The 23751-nt window shown below is 37.6% G+C and overlaps 1 protein-coding gene across 19 annotated transcripts in view; it reads left to right on the top strand.

Moving 5' to 3' along the window:
- Nucleotides 1-23751, top strand: part of ERC2 (ELKS/RAB6-interacting/CAST family member 2) — a 904872-nt gene that overhangs the window by 561689 nt on the left and 319432 nt on the right. The window contains exon 18 of one of the 19 annotated variants that reach the window (XM_049097743.1): nt 6647-6817. The exons of the other annotated variants lie outside the window; for them this stretch is intronic. Within the exon in view, the coding sequence (XP_048953700.1) occupies nt 6647-6680 (34 nt within the window). The 3' untranslated portion in view covers nt 6681-6817. Of the gene's footprint in view, nt 1-6646; nt 6818-23751 lie in introns of those variants that run through there. 19 annotated transcript variants of the gene reach the window in all.

A 23751-nucleotide genomic window follows, 5' to 3' on the forward strand; every position in this document is an offset into this window, starting at 1 on the left:
ATGCTGGCTGCAATAGAAGGCAGGGGGAAAAGGTGTCCCAAAAGGGTGGAGAAATGTGAAATCTAGGGTCCCACATGAAAACAGACTTTATGTCCATTACATTTTGGTTGACAGACTTTATGTCCATTACATTTGGTTAACCTTGAGCCAGGCAAGACCAACTGGTGACAATAAAGTGTTGTCATGGAAACAAACTTTCATATCATCTAGCCTGTTATCTCATCTGGTGGTGCTCCCTATCTCCTCTGTAGCATCTGTAGAAAGGGGTCCTTTAGCCTCTGCTCAGCATCAGAGGTGATGAGGAATGCATTAGCAAACTAATGCACCTATGCAGGCCAAGCACCTAGACTTTGAAGAGTCAGATAACTTAGGTTTGAATCTTGGCTCTTCCACTTACTCTGCTTGCACTATGATCTTGATCAAATATATGGATGACATTGCCTTCTTTATGGGGTTTCTCTGATAATTAAATGAGGTTATACATATAAAATGGTTATGCTCCTTAGTAAGTCTTAAATCTACATGAACACTCTAAGGGAACTCATTCTCTTTTCAGAGAACTGTCTTAAAATGTTTGCCTTTTGTTCAATTATAATAACTTTCCTTATCATTTTATCTTCTTGCTCTTTACTATTTTTCATTTTGAAGCCACTTAGGTACTTAATCCATCTTTATAATTTTTGAGTTTCCTCTCTCCTCCCCAGTACACTTCACATCGTAGAATCTTTTCATCTCCATCTGAAAGTACCCAGTTATTTTTGTTCTTTTCGTACCAAGTTTAGAGGACCCTCACTATTCTAACCTATCTCTTTTGGATATTCTGTGCATTCTTTATCTCTGCCTTCCATTTAGTCACTGGACATTATCTATGGGCTGGGCACTGTGTCTGCCCCTGGTAACATGATACCTGCCTAGGAGAGCTCACATACTAATGAAGAATATGGAAAGATGGATTAAGTACTCTGATAAGGAAGGTCCTGGGGGTTTTGGGACATCTAATCCAGATTGGAAGGAAGCAGGGTGATTGGGCTTCTGTGGGGGAAGAACAGCTCATGTGAGACCTAAGGGATACAGAAGGGGGACAGGAAGAGTGTTTTGTATGGGACTTACAATCAAATACAATATTCAAATGACAAATTTAAAAAGCTCAATAATTGAACAAATTGGGTCCTCCTAAAAGCCCAAAACAGCTCTGGGAGATTCTGTTGGAAGTACCCATTTATATGGGGGAAGGGACTCAAAAATATCATCCCCAGAAGGATGTAATAATAGCTAATCTTCTACCACAACATCCTTGACTCCTAACCTTATCCTTGCCCCAAAACAAATATTTTCCCTCCAAATAGGGCAAGATCCCCCCTCTTTCCCTCCATTCTCAGCTTCTTCTAAACATGTAGCCATTAAAAGTTGGCTACTAACCCAAGTTATTTTTTCTAAGCTACCATTAGAGATGCTGTGTCCACAATGTGTTGTCCTGTGGTTTACATTTACACTGGTCAGCTATAATTAGATATGAAATTTTCAGCATTATCTTTCCTTCTTGATGGTATTAGTAATAATTTACATATTTATAATAAGAAAGCGTTTTAAAAATATAAAATACGCAATGAAAGAGGCTCCCAGAACTGGTCTGGAATTTTTCAGAGAGATATTGAGCTTGGAAGATATTTAAAACTCCAAGCTAAACTTGGAGTTTAGCTTTTAATGCACTAAAAGTGTATACATGAAAATCTGTGACAGCAAACTTGACCCACTTTCCATTGCATAACTAATATTTTATTATTTTAATTTTTGAAACAATACAATTTTACCAAAAGAACATAAAGCCTTAGGAAAAAAAAAGAGTTGACTTCTGCCAAGGCTGACCTCAGTCAAAATGGGCCTCTGCCCCTTAGCAGCTATCTCTGAAAACATGCTTTCTTTAAGTTTTATTAACTGAGGAAATAATGATGATCAAAATGATGGAATGGGATGGTGTTTTTATTGAGCAGCAGCCAGTAAAGGACCAGGAAAGCCTCAGCCTCTGACGTCAAAGTCCACAGAACAAGGGCTCTCCAAAATCATCTGGGAAGGCAGGCTTCTGTTGCCAAGATTGCTTTTTTTCTATTTTTGTAGGCTGACTGAATTATGCCCTTGTCTCGAGGAACTCTCTTAGTATCATCCCCTTGGGCCTCAGTGGCACCCAGAGCAGAACTAATCGACTACAGGCTCCAGGGTTCTTAAATCCAGCCAACAAACTGAATACAGGAACCCAGCAGATGTTCCTGCATCTTAGACTCAGGTTATATTATGGCCAGCTTGCCCCACCTGCAGGAGCAAAGACTGCCTGTTGGAGATGCAGGGCTTAACCCTGCACATGCATTTATGGATGGCCCCCGACACAACTCATGTGCTTCCTGATAGGCCCTAGAAATATAGAGATTACTTCATTTAAAAGTTATGGAACCAGTAAATTAATATTTAATATGTAGAAACACACACATGATCAGTAAGGCAGGAGAGAAGAAGGTATATTATCATCATGGCAGGTCCAAATGAATATTAAAAATTATCTGTGCTAAATTATCAGAAATATCAGTGCTAGATATTATATAGTATAACAGATTGGATGGCATTGATGCATTGTATTATTATTATTATTCCACATAAGAGTAGTAAGTCATATCTGTATAGGACTTTATAAAAATGCTTTCTCTTGTATAACATTTTCAAGTGACTAATAGCAGTTCTGTTACATCCCTCTTATATCTAAAAAATCAAGAATAAATTTTTATTTTGAAAGAGACCTCTTTTTTTTTTAAATAGAAACTAAATGTGCATATTATGGCAAATACTGGCTAGTAGAAAGAAGAAAATTTACCCAAGAAAAAGAATTGACATTTTGAATTCTATTTTTTTTCCTAGTCTGTTTTCCTATGCATGAATTTTGCATAGTCATGGTTGCAGTTATTAGTTTTCTCTTGATTTTCTTTCATTTACATGGAGTGATGTTTTTTATTCAGTTATTATAAAATAATTTTTTTGAAATCGAATATGGATAAAACAGTGCATGTATAGTCACTGTGGAGAAGGGATTCTTATAGTTTGGTTTGTCACTCAAGGATAGGATCTGACCTTTCAAATTAAACCCTAAAAAACTTCTTGCCAGGCCTTATACTAGGCATCGTGTGCGGGCAGTGGGGGATGGTGGCTGATAAAGGATTGTGAAGACAATCAAGACCTGAAGGATATTTTCGAGGATACTTTAGTTAGGAGAATTAGGAGAGGAAATTAAGAGGTAAATAAGGGGGAGAAGGTAGGAAGGAAGAAGAAAGTTGAGTAGGAGGCAGGGAGAAAAAAGAAGGAAGGAGGAGGGAGAGATGGAGAAAGGAAGGAAGGAAGAAAGGAAAGGAGAAAGGAAGGAAGAGGAAAAGGGAAGAACTAAGGGAGGGAGATAAGGAAGAAGAAACAATAAAAACCAAGAAACCGTAAATACCTATTCAATTTTCAGTATTCAGAATATAGAAATCATTCAAGACAATGAAAGGAAAATATCACAGGACAATATAAAATCAAAATTTAAAAAAATAAATAAAATCAAAATTTGATGAATTTTACCAGCATTATCAGTGTCTCAATGATGAACAGTCTTTTTAGCTTTCTTCGATTCTCCCTGTATAAAATTACCAAAGTGTCTTGAATGCAAGGTCTCTGTAAAATGCTCATGAGAGTATACTTGAGTATTATTGCCACTGAAGAGAAACTATTGGTAATGTATATATGAGATTCATAAGAAAAATGTGTGGTATATTCCTTTCCAAAAACGCTAAGCTATGTGAAAAGTTCTTTCATACCATATACGAACATTAACTCAAAATGGATTACAGATCTAAATGTAAGAGTTAAAACTGTGACACTCCTACAATAAAATATAGGTATAAATCTTTGTGACCTTTTGTTAGACAAAGCCTTTTAGATATGACAACAAAAGCACAAACAACTAAAAAAGAATAGATAAATTGGACTTAATCAAAATGAAAAACTTCTGTACTTCAAAGGACACCATCAAGAAAAGACAATCCACAAAATGGGAGAAAATATTTGCTATCATATCTCATAAGAGGCTTGTATCCAGAATATATAAAGAATTTGTACAACTTAATAAAAATTCATATAACCCAATTTAAAAATGGCAAGGGATTTGAATGACACATACCTGTAGAAAAGATACAAATGGCCAGTAAGTGCATGAAAAGATGCTCAACATCATTAATCTTAAGGAAATATAAGTTAAAACTGTAATGAGATATCACCTCACACTCACAAGGATAACTATAATGAAACAGACAATAACAAGTGTTGATGAGGACATGGAGAAACTAGAATCCTCACACATTGCTGATGGGATTGTAAAGTGGTGCAACTGCTTTGGAAAACAGTTTGGTAATTCCTCAAAATGTTAAACACACGGTTCCCATATGACATAGCAGTTCCACTCCTAGGTACAGACCCAATAGAAATGAAAAGATACATCTATGCAAAATATTATATATGAATACCCACAGTGGCCTTATGCATAATGTGAAAAAAGTGGAAACAACCTAAATGGATGAATTGTTGATGAATGAATAAACAAAATGAGGACTATCCATAGATGGGACAATATTTAACAATAATAAGAAATGAAGTACTGATAGATGTTACAACATGGAAGAGCCTTGGAAACATCATCCTCAGTAAAAGAAGCCAGTCATAAAAGATCGCGTATTGTATGATCCAGTTTATATGCAAATAGGCAAATATACAGAGGCAGAATTTAGTTTCATGGTTGCCCAGGACTGAGGGGAAGGAATGAAAGGCAACTAGTAATGGCATGTGGTTTGGTTGGGGGTAATGAAAATTTTCTAAAATTTGATTGTGATAATTTCACAACTGGAATATACAGAAACCCATTTAATTATACAATTTAAATAAGTGAATTATATCTTATTAAAGCTATTAAGAGTGGGGGGCTCTGCACAATGCTGTGAAATCTACAAAGAATCACAAGTTATGGCCTATGTCTGTGTTTATTTACAATCTGTTTGAAGGCAAAATATATACAAAATTATTGGAAATATCAGAACACAGCCTCAAAGTCACTTTTTAGCTCATCATCCAAGTAATGTCTACATAGTGAATGCCCTTGAAATGAAACCTATTCATTTAAATTCAACCAATTTATACTTATTTTGAATCCTAGAGTTGGTACCTGACCTAGTGCTAGGAGCTGAAAGTAGGGAGAGAAGATTGCATAATTAAGTCATTATGTTATAACCCAGACATGTTCAAAGGACTTTTTCAGTGGTTCCACAGAAGTGAGAGAGCAATTCGTTTGGCCTATAAAATGGGGAGAACTTTGAAGGGTGATGTTTAAATAAGGTCGTAAAGATTGAATAAGAGTTCAGAGGATGAAAGAGTGAAGATGTCTTAGGGAAGTGGGTAAAGGAACTAAGTAAGGACTTATTACATAGAAGGCATGGTAATGATGATGATAATACTCTTGGTAGTGATGATGGATGATGATGAAGACAATGATAGTGGTGGTGATGACAGTCCAATGATAATGGCCATGGTGGTGGTCACAGTAGTGGTAAAAACAATGATGGTGTTGATGATGGCATTAATGATGATAATGGTGGTGGTGATGGTGGTTTTGGAGGCTATGGTTTTGCAGAGAGTTTGAGGAGCTTATGAGGCATCTAAGTGATGTGCTTCTAGGAGTCTGCAGCCATAGGCCTTGAGCTTCACATGGTGGCCAGGAACATATATATCAGTGGCCAGTGTCTTACTTTTTGGTCAAATATTATCTTTCAGCCACGTTTGTAGAAACTGTGTTTTGGCCAAGAAAAGAGGAAACAAATGCTTTAAGAGTTAACGAATTGCTGCACTTGGACCGAAATATCATTGGCCCATACTTTTGTGATGAGCAACTACTCAAGACAGTAACTTTTATTGGAGGCCTGCTATAAGCCTACATTCTGAATCTCACCATGAATGCTCTCATGAAAACTTTGGATTAAAATATTAAGTTGAATCATAGGAAATTGCCATTTTTGCAGGTTAAGAGTGGTTGCATCTCAGCAATTTCATCTGGGTTAAGCTGTACAATGCCTATGCTGATTTCTATCTCCTCCCTCCCTTCACTAATTGTATGGGATGGACATGAGAGAACAAAAAAATATATATGTTATTCTGCTACAATGACAGTCTTTGTGCCATTGACTCTGTATGTACTATGTGTGTGTTTTTAGAGGATAGGTACTATCCAGTACAATTTAACACTGAACTAGTGTTGTCCAGTGCAGTAGTCATGAACGTCATGTGGCTATTGAGAATTTGAAATGTGACTAATCCAAATTGAGGTGTGCTGGGAGTGGAAATTATATACCTGATTTCAAAAATTAATGTGATAAAAAGAACATAAATTATCTTCAATAAATTTCATATTTATTATATGTTCCAGTAATAATATTTTTGATATATTGGCTTAAAATATTAATATTAATTTAACTTATTTTTTCTTACCTTTTTAATGTGGCTTTTAGAAAATTTGGTTTATATTTCTGTTTGACTGTGCTGCTAAGACAAGAAAGTTCCTTTCAGTACACTTCTTTTTTTTTGGCAGATTCAAGAGGAAGACAATCCAAAGTGGCTTTTAGAAATTGCCCAGAATATTCTGAGCCCAAATCTGCTTCAGTTTCCTCAAAAAAAGGAAGGAAAACCAATCTGGCCTCTAAAATCTACATTTTGAAAATTGCATTATGGACATATATTTCCTCTCAAATATACAAAATAAATTCTAGAGGCTCATCATTTTCCCATGTACTTATAGTATTTTCTTTGCTTTTATTTTTTGTTCTCTGTGTTCTTCCTGTCATCACTTTATCAAAATATTGAGGCCCTGGCATTGAGAAAGTAGAGATATTCAAGATACATAAATGCCTCACTTATTTGGTACTAAGTTTATCTGAATCACTTGGGGATTGGCTAAGTGTATAAGCATTCGGATTTCTCCAAAATTGAGACCATGCCATGCAGTGTGGGATTAGTGGGAAGAAAAGAGTGTCAGTCTCCTGGCGCTGACAATTTGAACTGTCAGGGTCAGGGCCCTGTGGTCTCCTTTTGCTCCCCTAATCCTAACTAAGAAGGTAATTTAAGTAGAATCCTGGGGTGCTAAATTAAGGAGGCTCTAATGGGAAAATGGGAAGTGGAGGGTTTAAAGGACACCCATTAATGTGCTCACTTCAAGATGTACTCTCGTCAGTGCTTCTTAGGAAGGCACATGCTCGCCAGTAATGTCTTTTCTTTTTGGAACACAACCAAGGGTAAGTATGGAGATTTTTAAACATAATATTTTGGAACCCAAGGGAAGCCAAAATATCATAGACAGTGATAAAACCATGATTTAGTAATTGTGTTGTGTGATCCTGTAGCATGTGGTGGGGCTGCTAGAAGGGGAAGTGTGACGAGTTTGGGCAGCAGACATTATGCATCTCAGGTTGCTATATAATCTTTCCTTAAACAGTCCCAGGCAAATGTACAGGTGTCTAGAAATCCTCTTTTCTCTGTAGCCACTTCTAAGCCAAAGAGAAACCAGCGTAGGTATCAGCTATGGATGCACTTGCCTGCCCCAACAGAATACTCCCAAACTCAATAATTTATTTTTTCATATAAGGTATGTCTGGAGTTAAGCAGTCCAGACAGTGTAGTATTTTACTCTTGCCATCCTATCTTATCTTCTGGCATGGTCAGCTTTTGTCTCCATGTTGCAAAATTGCTGCTGCAGCTCCACCCATCACATCTGTATTCCATCAAAAGGAAGGATACATGCCGAACAACGTCACCTGTAAGAAGGGACATTGCATTCCAAGGTCCTTTGCCTCTGTTATGGGCTTGAAATGGGCACATGAGTTCTTTCATATGCTAGGGACTCTAAGGGAAGAAGCAGCTAGAATGTGGAGCCCATAGAGCTTGCCACTCTGACAAAGGAAGATATAGTCTATGTAAATAGCTCCTAGTTCAGTTCTTGGCACATAGTATAAATTTTTAAAAAATGGATCTTGAAACAATCTCACCTTTGTAGTTAAAAGACCAGACCAAGCAACACTACAACCGCATCTTTGACAAATAATGGTTACTTTGATTAGAGCAGTGTCTAACACTTACCAAACATGTCCTTTAAGCATATATGGCTTATAGAACACAGGTACAGGGCTCAGTCTTTATACCTTACTCCTTATAACAATGTAATGAAGATATTCTTCCCAGGTTATGGAGAAGGAAACTGAGGCTCAAAGAGGCTAAGTAAACTTGCCTAAAGCATACAGCTAATGTGGAGGAGGCCTGGGATGCTAACCCTTGTCTTCTGTTGTTTTTTTTTTTTTTTTATAATCTCTAAGCTCTCCTATAAGTAGAAGGCTCTTAGTGGGTAGTTTGCCTGTTAATTTGCTAACCTAGTTAAAACTAAAGGTCTTAGAATGAATAGCAAAAAGGACCTCTCCGCTCAAAAAAAAAAAAAAAAAAAAAAAAAAAGGAAAAAAATTAGGGTAACTTTGGAGTACCTGAAATAGTTCCCCATATCATGGGCTGTTAATGGTCTAAATGATGCTGAGTTCTGAACTCTCTCAATCATAGAAGTTTTCACAAGTTCTCCATTTTGGGAGATTTACAATGATACCACACAGTAATGGTTTGTTTGGGGTTGTCTAGGGGCATTCTTAGGAACAGTTAGGCCATTTGGTGCTAGGTGCTGTCCAAGGGAGTGAGAAGGAGCTGTCATGTCTTGGGGTGCAACCAGCCCCTGCAGAGTGGCCCATGGCTGCCATGAGATCCAGTAGCGTGGAAGGAGGGGTACACCAGAATCACCTCCAAGGAAATGGAGGTTCCCCAAGAATGATGGATCTGCCTTTGATGTCTAGCAGCTTCCAAATAGCACAGAAATGATACAGATACATGCCAAAAGGGGGAAAAACAACTTTTGATCTAGTTAGAACTAATTAAACTTTCAGTGTGCATGAAAGAAACTTGAGTGCTAGCCAGTTGTTTGCCATGGATGGATTTTGTCAAAGAGCATACTTGAAAATAATGTAACTGAAGTAAACCCCTTCCTGGCGTTCTACTTGGGGGGAATTAATTTTTTGGTCTTTGCTTCTAAAATGTTAGGGATCCTTCACCCGCCCCTTGCAGGCTGAAATTACCTGCAGTCTCTTTTTTTCTTTATACAGTGATATTAAGAGTGATGTTTTTCTTTAATGTTTTCTCAGAAGGCTCTCCCTTCAGCCCTTCCTTGTTGTCATATCTTGTTTAGTCTAATGTATGTTTTCTGTTAGTGTGTGGACTTAAAAAAGGTAATCTAATTAACAGCAGAAGGTAAGAAGCCCTGCAGGATTTTGGCAACAGAGAAAAACATGGGCTCTGGTATGTGACCAACAACTCCCACTTTAAAGCTTACAACTCTTACCTCGTTAGCAGGAGAGTCTTTCGCTCTTTATAAGCAGGCTTCAACAAAAATATAAAGTGTGTATTTGACAGGACAACAGTCAGGTCTAAGAGTAGCTTTTAGAAATTTCTACTGCCTTTATTCAGAGCGACTGGTCTGGTAAATGTTTAGAGGGCTCTAATTATGCTTTGGGGCGATTAAAACATCGTGGATTTATGCTGTTTCACTAAGGAGAACGGCCTACTCCACATACCAAGGAAGAAAGAAAGAAAAAAAACTAAAAGGGAGGCAAGAAAAGAAAAAGGGGAGGCGGGTGGGGTGGTGGGGGGAGCACACACCACCCCTTCTTGGAGAGGAGGCCTCTTGGTAGAGCATATGAATCCACTTACATGTAAATTGCTTGTCGCTATGAATTAAGGGAAGGCAATGAAAGAACTGCTTTGCCGTGTTTACTATAGGATTTTTGACAGACTCTTTCCTCTTTCAAGTAAATTTGGCTTAAGTCCATAGTCAGTCCAGTTTTAAGTAAACTCCTCTTTTGTTACATTAACAAGGTTATAACATCACTGGGGCAGATTTCCAGCTGCAGGAACCGAGGCCTAAGTATGGGGCTGAGGGTATAATTAAAACCTTCGGGTGGGAGAGTTAAACTCTCAAGTAAAATTGGATAAAAGGCTAATTGTCCATAGCAACATAATACATGCTCTAAATATCTGTGAAATGAAGATGAATAGTAGGAGGCTTGGAAAAGAACCTTTCCTACTCTGAATTGAGATCTGATTTTTCAGTTTCACGATAAAGGGCATTCCCGCTGCCCCATTTCCAAATCAACTTCCAAAGCACAGTGCTATCCTCTGTAGTCCCTGACTTGTCTTCTAACTGGTAAAGATCTACCATCTTTTGCAGAACTTCCCTTACCAAGTGGAGAGTGTTTATAACTGATAAGCGAGACCATGAGTGAAGTCCTGGATTTTCTGGTTCCCTAGGTCCGAACAAAGGTGTTGAGTGCTTTGTCCACATTTGCCAGACCCTCCTTTATAGCAGGGGTGGTGATGGGGGTGCGAGCGGGTGGAAGGGGGTCCAAGGAAAGGGCGCACATACCTGTGGTGACCTTCTCAAAGATGACATCCAGCCAAGCAAGATGATACATTACCACAATACTAAAAAAACAAAAGGGCTTGTAATGGCAGCTTGTCCTGAGCAAATGCATCAGGAAGGCCCATTTGTTATTCATTAGAAGCAGCCTGGCTGGGCTGGCGTGGTAGGGAGCCTGGAGACTTAAGGTCATTCTACACCCCTGCCCCAGTGGCACGGACAACAGCGAAGACAGCTTTAGCAGCCCCTATACTTCTAGACCTTGCCGCACTGCTGTTTGAAGCTCTGCAGGAATGAAGGTGTTCTAAAACAGTTTCGAGTTACTCCAAGGGTGGGAGGGGGATTGGGGGGAAGGGAAGAAGAAGAAGAGAAAAAATAAAAAGAAATGATTTCATGGGTAAAGTAATTCCATGGAGCTAAGCACAGTGGAGCCCACAGCTGAGAAGTTCTGCAGCCTCCCTCCAGCAGCCCAGGAAGTATACCCCCAAAGAATTCCGAGTCTCTCCATTTGAAATAGGGACGATCAGAAGAGAGGGTGTGGGAGGAACTTAAGGCTGTTGGAGACTGGTCAGTGCTTGAGGGCTTGTTGAAGAAGTGCATGGCCATGTCCAAAATAGAGTTGCTGGGTGGGACAGGGTAAGGCATTGAAGGCGCCTTGGGGCTGCAAGAGGGGCAAGCTAGTTTTTTTTGTTGTTGTTGTTGTTGCAAAGACAGAAATGTAGTACTGCAGCCAGGGGGGTAGCTGAGGCTGGGCAGAGGAACGAAAGGGCAGCGGGAAAGCTGGCAGTTTGGGACCTCAGCAAGTGGATGGGTTGAGAATATAGGTCCTGCATGCCAGGAAATCAGGATCCAGCTCCTCAGCTCTGAAGCACAGAGTGGTAGTGAAGCTGGCCTGAACTCTGCCTGTCCTGACCGCTAGCTATATAATGTCTGGTTTAAAGGAGAACACCAGGAATTGTATTTTTGGTATTTTGCACCTAGTTGTATTGCAGAGTACCTTTGTCTTATTGCACAGTATGGAGATTTGTGTTTTGAATGGAAGAGTTCCTTCTCACTTTGTGAATCACAGTACCTTCAAATGGGACACACCTATTTGTTGGAGCCAGGGTGCTTTTCAGCAGGACAGAGATGCCAATCTTCAGTTTCATTGTGAGCATCAGTGTGCTTTTATGAAAAGTGCTGCAGCCTCCTTTCAGTATTTTTGCACAGAGAGTTGTTTAGATCACACATTTGCCTCATGGCAGCTTACTATCAGTAGTGTTTTAAGTGTGTTTAAGTATGTTGAATAAGAGCTTATATTTTAGAGTGTATAAGTCCATTTTTCTTGCCAGCATTGTAAATTTAAAATCCTTCTTACATGTACCAAAGACACATAATATATAAACTAGATTACAGACCAGAATAAGAATGACATTATGAGAAAATAAAGCTGAGAATGCTATGTTTAATAGGAACCAACTCTTACTAGTTCAGCCAATAAAATTTTAGCCATCTTTACATTTCTTTGTCTTGTAAAGTCACAAGTTTCCTTTTTAAAGTAGAGGTTTAGTTATTATTGCATGTGTGTGCATACATGTGTGTGAACATACATATATTGCAAATTAGTTTAAATGAAAAAAAGCACTGCTTTTTCTGTGAGTTATTATGATTTGATGCCAAGATATAGAACAATAGTTCTATTTTTTGAAGTTATATACTATTCAGGGAATAAAAGTTGGGATTTTTAATTTTTTTAAATTTATTTTTATGATTTTTTTGGAGGGGGTGGATTTTTAGACCTGGATACTGTCAGATGACTGTTCATTATATAAAGCACACAGATAAGGGGCAATACTGGGTTATTTTAGACATGAGAATCCACACTCTCTCCATGAGTCAACAAATATTTGAAAATCAAATGTTGCATGATGAAAGAAGGACTTTTTCCACCAATCTTGCCAGACATCCCTTTCTCCCTGACATCCCTACAATTTTCTCTCAACACAGGGGCTGAGTATCCTATATGACACAAGTATTGCTATCATCATCATTAACCATTTATTGAACAGGAGAGAAACAAAACAGTGACATCATACACTCCCTGTTCATCTTTTCTCTTATAAAACAGTTTTTCTTGTTTTATTTTCTATACTAATGACCTAACTGTAGCCTTAAAAGAAGAATAGCAGTTTTCTGTTTCAGGCAGTGAAAAAGTTTTAGAAATAGATGGTGATGACAGTTACACAATATTATCATTAAAAATGGTTAAAATGAAAAGTTTTGTCTTGGAAGAAGGGAGAGAAAGAGAGAGGACCAGCAAAAACAAAGACCCCAAATATCTGCTTGGCATGTAAACCTCATTATATTCAAGTTTCTTAACTGAAAAGGCTTTTCTGATCACATTAGCTAAAGTAGCACCTTTTCTGTCATTACCTGTACTCTTACTCTGCACTATTTCTAAATTTTCTAATTTCTAAAAATTTCTAAAAATTTCTATAAAATAGTAGTATTTTCCTACTTTAAAAAAAAAATCTTAAAACTTTAAATAAAATTCACATAGCAAAAAATTCAACATTTTAACCAAGTAAAGTATATAATTCAGTGATTTTCAGTCTATTTGCAGTATTGTGTAAACATCACCACTGTCTAATTCCAGAACATTTTCACTATCTCCAAAACCCTATGCTCATTAAACAGTCACTGTCTATTACCTTTTCTCCCCAGCCCCTGGCAACCACTAATCTACTTTTTGTGTACATAGATTTGCCTGTTCTGGATATTTCATATAAGTAAAATCATACACTATGTGGCCTTTTGTGTTGGCTTCTTTCATGTAGCATGGTGTTTTCAAGGTTCATCTGTATTGTAACATAAATCAGTACTTCATTTCTTTTTATTGCCAAGTAATATTCTATTGAGTAATATACCACATTTTGTTTTTTCATTTATTGGTTGATAGACAATTGGGTTGTTTCCACCATTGGCTGTGGCTAATAATGCTGCTGTGAATATTTGTGAACAAGTTTTTATGGGGATATATGTTTTCATTTCTCTAGGGTATAGATATTTTTCTTTGTAGCACTTATGTGTAAGTGTGTGTAATACACACTCCTCTATCATCTATCTATCTACCTACATGTATTTTGTTTATTTGTTCATTGTCCACTTCAGAATGTCCCTATGTTAGAATATAAGCTCTAGGAGAACCTGGCCTTTATGTTATTCTTTGCTGTATCTCCAGTACTTAGCACAGTGCCAATTAAATGAATTAGCTGATAAAGAATGAATGGTATTCTGTATTGAGTGAGCCACAAAATTCTTCCTGAGCCATAGAGTTATTAGTTCCTTAGTCTTTCTCTCTTTCAAGGCATTCTTTGGGTGGAATATAGCAGAAAGGATCACTCAAACAAAAGAGCTGTTACTGAATATCACAGCTGTGTTAGGCTCAGTCAAGCCTTCTTTCAGGCGAACATCCAAAGACACACACACGCAAAATACCAGGATGTCTTAACCAACCACAGGCCCAAGTTCAGTTTTGATGCTGATTACTGATATCAGGAGAATCAGTTCTGCCTATGACAGACATCCTCTTGCATTTGTAATAAAGGCAAAGATAAAGTTCTTTTTTAGTAGTGCCAAGAAGAGCATGATCTTCATCTTTCTGAGAGGCATGATGTCCATCTCTCCTTTGACAGACATGCCAGAGAGGAAAGAACAGGATGTTGCAGCCTGCTGGGGGTAATGCCCAAGTACATTATTATTCACTAGTTGCATTTAAAAGGCCAGGCACATCTTTTTACATAAGGCCAAAGTGAAATTGAAATTGCCGCAGAACTTTTATATACTTCAACAAGAAAACTCTAAGTTCTGAGGAAGGGAAATAAGTCATTCTAGCATTTGTCTTCAGATCTCTGATGAATCTGGGAAAGTATTATTTTGGCTTTTAGGAATTCTGCTAGCTCCACTTTTGTTCTAATTAACTATGTGATTCCTTTTAAAATATTCTTCATGGATCCTACAGGACTTTGATTATGTTTGATTCAATTTTTCTTTATAGTTAATCTATATTTAAACATTTAAAGAAAATAGTTCAGTTTTTTAAAAAACTTCTACAGGATGTGATATGTATAGTTTAAATGATAAATCTTTTCCCCCTAAAGAAATGTCATGGCATAAAAGCAGACATAGTTATTACACTGTTTATTATTTGACTTGGCCAAAGGCCTAGATTTGGGCTCTAATTTTAATGTATTAGAATATAGTTTTCTTGGAGTTTTGCATGTAAATGCTATATGTTTGGTGACAGGGTGAGCAGCAGGATAAGCTGAAATTACACTTAATTGAATTATTTTCTCCATGTTTATTATTTATTTCTTTCATCAGTGAATGAGGGATTTCTCATCTTATGTGCTATGGGTGAGTGCATTTCCATCCAAGATGCTCTTGTGATAGAGTGGGTCAAGAGAACAGATTTTGGGTTTATCGGGGGTATTTTGTAGCAAAAATGTCCTTTGGGTCATGATAGATGCATCATCTACTGTTACAATCTAGATGGAAATAAGGCAGTCATCTTCCTTTGGGATATTTTTTTGGATGAATTCTTATTCTTTTTTTTTTTTTTTTTTTAAGGAAAACAAAAATTGGTAAGAGAATCTTAAAGGAATCCAAGATTCTGGGCTCTCATAGATAACCTGGCTTTTTATACTTTGAGCACTTGAAGAAAACTGTAAGACGGCCATCAAACAATGAAGAGAAGATCCTCATTGATAGCTGAGCTTTGGGGAGGGGCCTTCTGTTAAAACAAGGATGGATGAGCCGTCACACCCCCTAGTAGCTTCCCCTTGCAGTTTATAATACACCAGCACATAGGAATGTGAAGCCCACTTCGGAGCCCATTGTGAATGTGTTTCTGAGTTGTTTAACGTGTTTCTCACAAACAGGACATGACATGTATGGTTTAAATGAAAATAATGGCCTTACCTCTTGGTACCAGACCGTCTTTTGTCAAGAGCATCCTGGCAATTGCAAGGGCTCTGGGCTGACGTGGCCCACAGGCTGAGTCCTTAGGGGATCTGGACTTGCTGTGTTTCACACAAAGAAGGCTCTTAAATCAGGGGGCCTCCCTGAGGGCCTGTACCCTGGTGCATGCATGTGCACTGCTCTGCTGCAGGGCACCAGAGCCCTGCTCGCTGCTGTTGCTTCTGGCCATGAAAGCCTGGTCATGAATTAAGAGGGAGATTTTCTTAGTCTCTGATTCCTGAGCTATGGAGTTTATTTTCAAAACAAAACAGCCCGCTACTGCCTCCCCCCAAAAGAAGAAGAAACAAAACAGCAAAAACAACAAAAACCAAAAACTTTTTATGGGAGTTTTGAAGCATATCTAGATGTTTTTGCTTTGTGGAGTTAGGCCTTGTGATGATGTTTTAAAAAGAATTTTAACCATTTTTAAAAATTTTGTAGTAAAATATACATAACTTAACATTTACTGTTTTAACCATTTTTAAGTGTACATTTCAGTGGCATTAAGTAAAGTCACATTGCTGTGCAGCCATCATCACCACCCATTTTCAGAAACCTTTCATCTTTCCAAGCTGAATCTCTGTAACCATTAAATAATAACTTCTACTTTCTTCTCCAGAACCCCAGTCCCTGGAAACTACCATTTTATTTCTGTCTCTATGGATTTGACTACTCTAAGTTCCTCCTATGAGTAGAATCATGTAGTATTTTGTCCTTTTGTGACAGCTTATTTCACAGAATATAATGTATTCGACGGTGATAATGTTTGATATAAGCAGATTAGATGATATCAAATCAGTTTATATTTTCTGAGAACTTTCTATATGTTATCTTTTAATGTGCCTCCAGTTGATTCATCAAGTTTTGTATTTCATGGATGACAAGGGGATATACTGTCACCAAAGGTCAGTTGTTCCCAACCAAGCACAGGCCCTCCAGGAATATTTGACAATAACTGGAGACATTATTTTTGCTTGTCACAACGAGGAGGGGGGAGACAGGAGAGCATGGTACTGGCATCTTCAGGGAAGAGGCAAGACCACTAATAAACATCCTGCAATGGCCAAGAAAGCCCCCACAACAAAGCATTACCAGGCTCAAATGTCAATAGTGCCAAGTTTGAGAAATTCTGTCAAGAGTTCATGAACTTGTCAGTCACTTACAGGAATAAATATCTGGAGGAAAATGCAGGACATTCTTTTTTTTTTTTTTTTTAGGACATTCTTTTATTGAATAGTTTTGAAATTAATTTCTATACTGTCATCAATTTATTACTACTTCAGTAAAACATTAAATATTGAGAGCTAAATATGAACAATTGTAGACTGAGTTTCTGACTTCATGGAGAGACTTTAGCCATAAAAAATAGAAAATTCAAAAGCATCCGTATACTTGTAACTCAATTAATGCTACTATGGGTTCTTTTAGGAATTTTTACATTTCTGTGCAGATTATCTTGTAATTAGGTTGGGTAGCTACATAGAGGTAGTGAGGCATAGCTGGAGCAAGGAGGTCTTAGTTCTTGTCCCTGTTCTGTGGCTAAGAGGCTTTGTGACATTAAGCACTTCTGATAATCAATTTGGGCCTTACTTTTCTCATCTGAAAATGAGGGAGTAGTATTACAATGAAAAGTGCATGTCTTTGACATGAAGTAAAATGGATAATTTTTAGCAGTGACTTTTCTTATGATGCAATTACTTTAAAATACATTCTGCTATATCAGTTACTTCTAAATGAAGACTAAACATTGCTTATTAAAAGAATAGATTTCGAGAAATGAATAGTAAATGAGTGGGTTAAGACTGAAGCTAATTTTGCCAGTGAAGATATTACATTCTCTGCAAAGGATCTAAAACCCTGCACTCCTGCTGCTGTCATATCCTTTCATTAATAGGTCAGATGCCTTCCACCAGTATCAGTATGATACCTGTGTGATCCAATAGATTATTTTTTAATGCAGTTTTGTTGTGGCCCACTTCAATGAGAGCAGATGGTTTATCTAGAATTTTTTAACATTAGGTGGACAGGAAAAGCAAAAAAAGTAATATAATAAGAGCCATTTTTAAATTTTTAGGCAAGAAAGGTGAGAAACAAGTATCTAAAGCCAAAGCTCTAGAGTCCAATTATTAGTAAGCCTTGCATAATGATGCATGAAGCAAACCATAGAACTCTCGTGATCCTCAAGTTTCTAAGTTGTACACACAACCTAGGAAAATTATTATCTTGGAACATGTTATGTCTTCCCAGTGAATTCCCTCGTGTGTGTGTGTGTGTGTGTGTGTGTGTGTGTGTGTGTGTTTAAATAAGACAACTGAAAAGGAATTGATTGTAAAAAGCTGTAGCAAATGCCATTATCTGCAGCAAAGTCTATGTAAAGAGCAGCTTGATCATAGGGAATGTTGAGAATGAAGCCCAGTCTCTGGGGAAGCCATACAGGGCTCTTCCAGTCCAGTACACCTGCTGTCCTGTTACCACGTGCATGTTCATCCCAACATCAGCCCCCATTGTTGGCTTAAAAAAATCATTATCTAGTATTTTTTCTTAGAGATTGAAGCAAAGTTTCTTCCTAAGGCCAGAGCTTTTCCAAGAATTTGCTGGCAGCCCCTGCAGTCTTTGAATTTCAAAGTCTGGAGGGATCTGGATTTTGAGCCTGGGCTTCTGTCTGGCTCTCCATGCTGTTTGATCTGATCCAGTTTTGCACTGTCAGAGTTGGAAGGCAGATATAAGTCCTAAGGGAAGGCAGGTTAGAAGACAGGGGCTTACCTTCCAGCAGGAGACAAAGGAGACCCCTCACCCCTCAGCCCCTCACCCATTCTCTCCATTTTTTTTCTTTGTAAAATGAGAGATCCTAGAACAAAGATGATAAAGAGGTTTCATTTTGAGTACCACCTTGAACTGACAGCCCAGAAATGTTTGGAATGCTTGAGGCTATCTTCAGGCTCCATAGGAAAGAATTCTATGATCATTTAGTGATGTCAGGGTTGGAAGTAAGCTGCAATAGCATATACATTATGTATTTCCCAACATTGTTTAGTGTAGGACTCCTAGATGAACAATGAGACTCTCTAGAAGTGGTCCTATCTTTTAATTAGGGCACTTTGAATCTGGTAAATGCATCTGAGGCAGTTGGTTCTGTTATGAAGAACATGAATTCCTAAGTCAGATTGCCTGACTTAGAATACTAATTCTACTTTTCACCACTTGTGGGCTCTTGAAACAATTACTAGACCTCTGTAGATCTTTATCTTTCTCATCTGTAAAATGGGGGAATGGCTACTTCTCATTAGTATGAAGATAAAATGACTTAATATATATTATTTAGAATAGTACCTGGCACGTAGTAAACTTTTCAACCAGTGTTGGGTTGAATAGTGGCTGCCAACTGATATATTCATTTAGAACCTCAGAATGTGATTTTATTTGGGATAAGAGTTTTTGCATATGTAGTTAAGATAAAGATCCCAAGATGAGACCATTCTGGGTCAGAGTGGGGCCTAAATCCAATGACTAGTGTTCTTATAAGAGACAGAAAAGGAGAAGAGTCACCCTACAGGTGACTCTTCTCTGTAGGGAGAAGGTCATGTGAAGATGGAGGCAAAAATTGGAGTGATGCATCTGCAAGACAAGGAATATCAAAGACTTCTGGCCATCACCAGAAACTAGGAGACAGGAATGAAATGGATTCTCTTTCAGGGTCTCCACAAGAACCAACCCTCTTAACTTCTTGATTTCATACTTCTGGCTTTCTGAACTGGGAGAGAATAAATTTCTGTTTAAGTCACTACAGAGGTAATTTTTTATAGCAGCCCTAGAAAACAAATATAATTGGTTATTGGTATTATTATTGCTGTTGTCTTCAAGGTGAAGAGTAAGTCCTTGCTTATCTGGGCAGTCTTGGCATTTGTTGACACATTGATGAAGTCAGCTAGAATCTCTGGCTGCCCAGAGGCATTATTATCTCTGATGGTGGTGAGTGACTGGTCAGTGGGCTTCTTTTCCTTCTCAGTCACTGGCTCTCAGAAAGCTTAAATCTGAAGTAATCAGAATGTAAAAAATAAAGAATAGAGGCACAGACCGTCATTGAGATGGAAATAAAATGACTGACAGTAGAAAAGACAAGAAACCTTCCTGGTCTGTATGCCAGCTCTTACATCAGAATTTGAGAGAAGGCAGGGAGTTGAATTCTGGGCAAAGTGAGCCCTGGGACAAAAATAAAAAATGTGTAAAGAGGCCATATTCTTAGAGGGATAGTGAATGAGATACCACAGACCCAGGGAGGTGGATGATACTTGAACTAACCTAAAACAAATTCAAAAGTTTTATAACTTTTTTTTTCTGGAAAAAAATTTTTTTTAAGTTTTATAACTTAAGAATACATTGACCACTTTCTTATTTGAGAAAATTGTTTTGGGGAGCCAGCATTTCCTGCATGTTTAGATTGGTCCCCTTCATATATATTTGTATAGGAACACTGGTTAGTAGAGGAAGCTCTGAACCTGAGTCAGATGGCAGTCCAGGGCTCTCATATCAAATCTGTCATGACTACCTGGTCTCTAGCAAGTTACTTAACCTTTTGGCCTCAGCTTTGACATAGAAAATGGGAGTGACCCTGCCTACCACACAAGCTCACCTAGCACTTACCTAGCACACAGCAGGTGCTCATAGCTTTTTTTCTTCTTCTTCTTTTCTAAGTGCCTAAGATGTGAAAAAGTCTGTGCTAGGTGCTTCAGAGAATAAGAAGATAAAAAATTTATCCACTCACAAAAGCTCCACATTGTAGTAAAGAAGACTTGGACATACTTAGAAGAATGAAATATTAATGAAGAAAGGCAATCATTTTTGGTTTTGTTTCGGTTTCCCAAACTGGGAGATGAGCAAGGTGGTCCTAAAGGAGATTCAGTTTTATCTGACTCGTGAAATATAAGCAGGGTTTCCATAATCAGGGAATGGGCAGGAACATTTGCTTTTTAGTGGACAGTATGACCCATGGCATAGAAATATAAACATAGGTTGTGAATGTAGAGAATGGCGAGTCATCCTAATTATTGTGGGTTCAGGACAGAGAGGGGTGAGCATGGGAGAAGTGAGGCTGAAAGTGCAAATTTGGGGCCAGAGGGAAATGTGGAATACTATTAACAGCATAATAGGAGAGTGAGTGGCTCTGTAGTGTAAAGGATGAATCAGAGCCAAAGTCAGTTAGAAACAAAGGTACAAGTTAGGGAGTTATAGGGATGATCTAGGTGAGGGGTGATGGAGGTTGAGCTTCATGAAGAAGAAGAGGGGGAAGAAAGAGACAAACAGAGAAGATAAGACATTTCTATGCCAATCTGATTTGTGTTTGACACCAAGGAGGCAGCCTGAACTTCACCAGCTGTTTGCTCTACTTGTTTAATCTTTAGTAGAGGTGGCTGCTGTATTGCGAAATTAAACTGGGCTCCTGTGAACTGAGTCATCTTCATCACTTAGCACACAAGAAACTTCTTGAATCCAGTGTGCTAGGAATTGATAAACCCAGTAGACTTTGTTTTTTTATGGATTATCTGAATAAAAACATCTCATCTTCTTTTAATATCCGTTGCAAAAAAAATGGACTCTAAATAACTCAAATGGTTAAAGAATGAAAATTCCTGCTTGTTAGGTAAAACAATTGGTATTAAAGTTTTAGATGGCTGACATTAGACCCAAATGTTATCAGATTTTCCTAAAAGGTAGTTCTTCCTACTTTTCCATTTTTGCCTATTCTCTGTAGTATTTCTTACTGTCCTTTGATGTAACTTATCCATTTTTATAGATATGTCCATAGTATTCTTTAGTCTCAAAGATGTTTTAGATGGAGAATTGCAATAGTCTTTTCACTTTGCTTTTGGTATTATAGCCAATTTGATGTTTTGGATTCATGTATTTTAAAAAATCTTAAAAATTGATGTATAGCATGCATGCCTAAAATTGCACAAATCATGTGATTTCTGCTTGGTAAATTTTCATAATGTGAACATACCCATGTAACCAGCACCGAGATAAGAAAAAAGCAAACAGAATATCTTGTGTACTCCATAAGTCTTCCATTCCCTTCCCACTCATTACTTCTCCCAAAAGTCACTATTATGATTTCTAATACTATAGATTAATTTTGCCTAGTTTTGTGCTATATGTTGATGGGACCATAAAGCATGCATTCTTTTCCTTTTGTGTATACAACATCTTATTTGTGAGATTCATCCATATGGTTTTGTGTTCTTGTAGTCAATTCAACCTCTTGCTTGAGTATTTAATGTTTGTTTTATCCATTCTGCTTTTCATGGACATTTGGGCTGTTTCCACTTGTGAATTGTGTTTTGGTGAGTATTTGCACACATTTCTGTTGCTTATATTCCCAGGAGTAGAAATGCTGGTCAGAGGCATATTCTAAAGTGATGGAAGAGAGTGTATGTACCACATTTTGCATGAAGGTGGACTATGATGCTGTGTATTTTTATATTTCTGGGGAAACATATCAGTATTTAATATATGAGAGGAATTGAAAAATGTTCATTTACTTTGGCATGGTTTCCATTATTTGCTTCTATCTGAGAATTCACAAGTTATTCTATAGGTAATATGGTCTGAAGTAAATTGAGTGTAAATGCACAATCCTTGCCCCATTCCAATTTACCAAGCCCAGAGGAAAACATTTGTTATCCTATATTTTTACAATACTTCATTGTGATATGATGAGGATCCAAGCTTTAAGAAAAGGAAATTGAGAGGAGAAAATTAATATGATCCAGTGTGACTTTAGGGTAACAACTAGAGTCTTTGCAAAGAAAGGAGCTAATAGGTCTGATGTGAAGTATTGGGGCCACATATTTTTGAAGTGGAATTAAGGGAATAGAGGAACTTATGCTTTTCAAAATCGGGGAGTCCTTTTCCTAAACATCCCACATTTAAAGCATAATACCCAAGCCATCAGAAGAAGCTGCAAGTGGTAATTGAGCTAGCCCAACTTTACTGCATTGTCAAGATTTTAAGTCTATGGCAATATATCACACTTTTGATCTCTTCTTGAATTTATACCATGTGGTAGTTGGAGGAAGTGTTTCCAGAAAAGTTTGTTGCAATGAAATAAAATCCTCCTTTCCATCAGTATAATTTGATGTCATTATCCTAATTATTAATCTTGTATGATCTGATGTACTAGTTATAATTCACATTAGGCTGCTATAACGAAGAGATCCCCAAAATCCAGTGGCTTACATAAGATAGAAATTTATTTCTTCCTTATATAAAAGCCTCTATAAAAAACAAACAAACAAACAAAACCAAAATCTGTTTAGATCACTATGGACTGTCTTAGTGGTTTGACAGTGAAAGAGATCCAGTCTTCTTCTTTCTTACTGCTTTTATCTTACTGCCATCCTCAGTACATGATGGTTTCCATCTCATGGTTTAGGATGGCTGTTCCAGTCCCTTTATCCAGTCTGTGTTCTCACCAGAAGAAGAACAGGAGACAGGGGAAGGAAGATATTCCTTTCCTCTAAGGATTCAGTCTGCATATATTACTCTTGCAGTTATTTCCTTGGCTAAAACTTAGTCACGTGACTACATCCAGTTGGTAGTGAGGGCATAAAATGTAGTTCCTTAACTGAAAGCTAAAGGCCAGCTAAAGTTCCATAACTATAGAAGGGGAAAATTAATATTGAAGAACAACCAGCAGTTCACGTGGGTTTGAAGATTTTATAAATATACTAGATATTTTTATTCATGGAATCTGATTTCATCTCTCTTACCTCTTGTCTTTCTTACTTGTTTTCCTTCTTGCATTGAATTCACCTCTTAAAGCTTCTCAACTTACTTTTGATCCATGGAAGTTCCTTGTTAATCAGGTCTGCAAACTCTGTGATCCTATCTGTTCTTTCCCAGGTCATAATCTGGGAAAACAGAAATTTTTCTTTGTCTTATCCAGTCTATATGTTAATTTTTCTGAGGTAATTGGGATGGTTCTAGAAGCCTAAGTGTAATTACCCTTGGTAAAGTTGAGCTAAAAAATGTCCATCCTAATTCCTAGCAACCTATATATAACCAGAGCACATGTAAGTATGTGTTAGACAAGGAAATAATAGTTATCAGTCTCTATTGAATTAAAAAGGAAAATAATTAGTTAACCTTGAGATAGGAGGGGTGCTGGACAGCTGAATAACAGAGCCCCTCCACTCTTGAAG

The sequence above is a fragment of the Canis lupus genome, chromosome 20 (genome assembly GCF_003254725.2).
Source record: "Canis lupus dingo isolate Sandy chromosome 20, ASM325472v2, whole genome shotgun sequence".
Classification (NCBI taxonomy): domain Eukaryota; kingdom Metazoa; phylum Chordata; class Mammalia; order Carnivora; family Canidae; genus Canis; species Canis lupus.